The sequence below is a fragment of the Mustela nigripes genome, chromosome 18, assembly GCF_022355385.1.
Source record: "Mustela nigripes isolate SB6536 chromosome 18, MUSNIG.SB6536, whole genome shotgun sequence".
In the NCBI taxonomy this organism is placed as follows: Eukaryota; Metazoa; Chordata; class Mammalia; order Carnivora; family Mustelidae; genus Mustela; species Mustela nigripes.
This window is the reverse complement of record NC_081574.1, coordinates 37,125,391-37,129,811: the sequence shown is the minus strand read 5'-3', so window position 1 is coordinate 37,129,811 and position 4,421 is coordinate 37,125,391. Positions and strand designations below refer to the sequence as shown.

The 4,421-nt window shown below is 57.9% G+C and overlaps 1 protein-coding gene across 17 annotated transcripts in view; it reads left to right on the top strand.

Moving 5' to 3' along the window:
• ANK1 (ankyrin 1) overlaps positions 1 to 4,213 on the top strand; it is a 208,955-nt gene extending 204,742 nt beyond the window's left edge. For 16 of the 17 annotated variants that reach the window (XM_059384549.1, XM_059384547.1, XM_059384546.1 and 13 more), the window contains one exon: positions 1,662 to 2,028. In XM_059384549.1, coding sequence (XP_059240532.1) covers positions 1,662 to 1,688 — 27 coding nt within the window. In that variant the 3' untranslated portion in view covers positions 1,689 to 2,028. The other variant, XR_009401161.1, reaches the window with a different exon arrangement.
• Positions 4,214 to 4,421: the final 208 nt, after the last annotated feature.

Below are 4,421 nucleotides of genomic sequence, written 5' to 3'. Positions count from 1 at the left end.
CTGGAGCACTTCGAAACATCACCGCCGTCTAATGAGCTACAGCTTATCATTGCCCTCGTTTTACAGCAGAGGAAACTTGAGTCACAGAGAGTGTAACAGGACTAGGGAAATCGGCAAAGACAGAATATGAACTCAGGCAACCTGGCTGGCTTCGGAGTTCCTGTTCTTACCCACTATGCCCTGTGATCACTCTAAATAAAAGGTCGCCGAGTGAGTGGGAAGCTTCCAGAGCTGAGATGAGAGAAATGACAAGGAGCCAGGGTTATCACGGAGGCTTCCTGGAGGAGAGGTATTGAGGCTGGTGAGCAGAGCTTCAGCAGAAAGCAGACTGACGCCATCCGTGAGGGGAGGGCCTCGAACAAAGCAGGAAGCTGACGGGCACCGTGTGTTCGGAAGGCTTGGGGGAGACCAGCCTTCCCATAGAGAAGCCCAGGCAGGGATGAAAGAGTCGTGCCCTCTGGGGTGACAGCTGTTTTGGGCCACAGCAGCAGCAGAAGTCCTGGTGTTGCGCTGTGTGGCAAGGAGCCTAGCTCGGCCTTCCCATCAACGGAGAACCACTCAGAGTTGATATGACCTCAACCCCCTCCAGCTTCCTCCATAACCGTGTCACCTGCAGGGCCAGGGACAGCTCCCTGTCTGGGGACTGCTCTGTCAAGGCATGAGTTTCTGCCTTTCTCTGTCATTTCCTACCCCACCCAGGAGACTGTCCTCTCCTCTTCATTTCAGGGTGCTCCTTTCCCCCATCTGTCCCAAGGTCCTGCAGGCAGAATCCTGAGTGGCTAGTCATGGAAACATGGAGTGCTCACCCCAGGGTGGAGGAGAAGGAGGAGGCACCATGGGGGGGTGGGGGCTGGAGCCGTGTCTCTGTGAATTCCAGGCTGCAGAAAGTGGACTTCACTCTGCAGGCAGAGCTGCTGTTCTCCAGCCTAAGATACATAATATCCTAGGGAGAATGTACCTGTTTTGTTTTTTGTTTTGTTTTTTCCCAAGATCTCTTTTAAAAAAAAGAAAATCATCTTTTTGCCGCTGCAGAGGTTGTCCATCCCCAGGACATGGGGAGAGGAGCCAAAGGCACTTGACCGTAAGAGTTTGTAGACCAGAGCCAAAGAGGGACTGCTGTCCCTTGAGGCTGTGATCACGTCTGCTCCATCTCTGGGTCCCCAGGGCTGGCACTGACAGACATCATCAATGCATGTTGGTTGAACTAAAATGAAAAAGTGAAGGGCACCGCTCCCTTTTTTAGCACATGCCCTGGCTTATGTACTTGACCCCTTGCCCAGGTCCCAGGATCTACTCAAGGGGATTTCTCCCCAAGCAACCGCAGGCGTGGGAGCCTCCTGCCTCCTCTCTGAGGCCCAGAGCGCATGCACAGGAGGGTTTTCTGGGGGGCTCGTCCCCCTGGTTGGGGGATCCAGGCAGGCTTGAGCAGCCACCCCTGAGAGGGAGCCTCTGGGCTGGGGAGCGGGAGAAGGCTGGCTGGGGGTTCAGGAAGGTCAGGGGCTCTGCGCTCAGTCTTTCACTTCCTTACCTTGCTTGGGGAGGCTGCTTTGCCTGAATCCCACCCTGCCTCAGCCCCCGGGGCAGAACTCAGGAGCTGGGGGTTTTGCTGGGAGTTGGACCTTTAAATCCTAAGTAACCCCTTCTCTCTCTGTGTCCCTCAGGATCACACCTCGACACCCAACCCTTGAACTCCACACACTCTGCCATGCACACAGGAGGAGAGCTGGAGCGGAGGGCTCGGAAGTGGCGCATCTGTTCCTCTAGGCTAACGGCATGATCTCTGTAAGGGACTTCCTTTAGTCTCCTATTCGCATGAACGACTGACTGTAGACGCATGACCTATAGTCCTCAATCCTGCCTCTAGCAACGATGGATCTCTGTTGGGAATCAGGACAAACGTCTCAAGAAGGGGGGTGGGGAGAGAGAGGGATAGAAAACCAGCACGGGAGAGCGCGTGAACGCGAAAGTGAACAAGGGCTCTTTTTGTGCTTGGGGATGATCTATGTTTTAAAATCATTTTAATTTTGACTTGTTACAGGGTACTTTGTTTTCAACCTCATCTGTAGGAAATCCATGTGGGTTTCCTGGAAAGGAAAAAAAAAAGAAAGAAAAGAAAAGAAAACTAGGCACAAAATCAGTTCGGCACCTTAATCCCATGTCCTCATCTGCCAGTCTTCCCCACCGACACACACCTCCATTCCATTTGTGACCTGCCATCCCACTCCCCAGGGGGCCACTCCTCCCAGATCGTTCTACACATTCAGGACATGCGCATAGGCACACACACGCACACACAAGCACCTCTCCCCTCTCCTCAGTATAGACACAGATTTTACTGTGACGTCTGAAGCTGGATAGACTTTCCTGTGGACAAACTGGAATTTTTTTATGTTGTCTCTCTCTCTCTGCCAGTTTCAGTATTAATCATCTTCCAATGGAAAATCATTACCTTGAGAGTGCATTCGGGGTTCCTTGTGTTAGGGACTTAAGAATCTGAGGCGAGGACACCCCCCCCCCCAGGCTCAGCTGTAGGGCTCCAAGGGAGCCATGCCCCCTCTGAAAGGGTGTCCTCTCAGCTGGGGGCGGGCCGGTGGCTGCTGTCCCAGGATCGCACCAGCATGTTCAATAGAGAAGAGGTTTCCTATATCTTCAAGCACTTCTATCATAGTCTGTGTTCAAAGTGTAAACTGTACAGTTATCAGCCTTGTGTAAATGAAAAAACAATAAATACTATGCAAACCAATAGAAACACTTTAGCAGTATGTACAAAGCACTAACAGCTCAGCTCCTGAGGACTTCTCCAGGCTGCGGGAGAAGGAGCTACAGCCTGTCTTTCAGTGAAAGAGGAAGGAAGTGAGTAGGGCTAGTGAATGTATCTGCCAGTTCTTAGAAGTCAGCCACCCCCCCCCCCCCCCCAAAAAAAGGTCTCCCAGAGCCAACTTGGTGCTCTAAGTCCACGCAGCCCACAGGATGGGGGGCCAAGGCCCGACAGCCTCAGTGCCCCGACTCTGACCAAGCCCCTCTGCCCTACTCAGAGAGGCGGGCGAGGGCCCCACTCCCGACCACAGCGCAGGGAGGGCTTGCCGGGGAGAAGAGAGCAGCTGGCCACCTGGAGGCCCAGGCGAGGAAGGAGCTCCTCCTAGGCCAGGCCCTCGGTCAGGTCAGGAAGGAGGCCGGTGGCTGGCTGTTCCTCTGTTCCTCGCCTCGGTGCCACCAGGGGACAGCCTTAAAGTGACAGTGGCGCCTCCGGCAGAGCGAGGCCCGAATCAGCACAATCCGCCCAGCCCGGCCCGGCGGGCGGCCTCTAGGGCCAGGAGAGAGACCGACCGGCGGGCTCGGGTCGCTCGTGAGAGCCTTTGTTCCTGGACGTCCGGCCGCCTTCCTCCCCGGGGGCCGCGGACACATGAGACCTTCCGAGTAGCACAGAAGCCCCCCACGACCGCGCGCCGCGGCCCTGGTGCCCGTCACCAGCGCACTGCTCTCCCGGCGGAGGCCACGGGACCCGCGCGCCCGGGGGCGGCCTGGGCGGCCGGGCGGCTGGCGCTCCGCCTTCCGAGGGGCAGGCCGGGGCGCGGAGGCCAAGCGGGCGCCCAGGGCTGCGGCCCCGGCCCCCGCCCGAGCGCCGCGCTCCTCCGCGTCGGGCCGGGTCGGAGGGGCGCGCCTGCCGGAGCCGGCGCGCTCGGAAGGGAGTTGGGGGTCGGGGAGTGGGGCGCCGGGGGCGGGGGCGCGGCGCTCCGGAGTCCCGTCGCGGGAAGACAGGCGCAGGGCCCGCCTCCTCCCCTCCACCCCGCGCCGTCCCCCCAGGCCGCCGCCGCAGCCCACCGCACTAGCCCTCGTAGAGCCCCCGCGGGGCTCCCGCGGCTCCAGTCTATGCTTTGGCACCTTCCGCTGCGTCTGGCATGGCTGCTTGGCCCGCCGGCCCCAGGCCCTGGGCGGCATGGCTGCGCGCTCCAGTTGCTAGTAGGAGCTGTTAGAGGAGGAGTTTGGGGTCTCCACACGATGCCTAGAGAATGCTGCAGTCTGCACCTTAGACGCTTTTTAGAAGTTTTGGAATTACCTTGATTTTTTTAATTGTTATGAAAAATGACTCTTTTCTTGACTCTCCCCAATGCTCTGTTATTGGGAGGGAATCCCCCCAGCCAATCGGATGTATAGACCATTCTCCCTACACCAGCTGAACAAATGTCAAAATTAATAAAGAAATGGACTCACAGCACCGGACTCCATCTCTCCTTCCTGGCTCTGCCCTGGGGGAATGGGGGGGGGGGTGGGGTGGGGGCTGGGGCAGGAGTGAAGCTGGGGTTGGGGCCTGAAGGGGTCTGGAAGTGGGATCAGTCAGCAGGGAGGCCTGCATCGCCTGGGGGTGGGGGGCGCTTCTGGAAACCTGGGCAGTCCCTTCGTCAGACCACGCACCCTGGGAG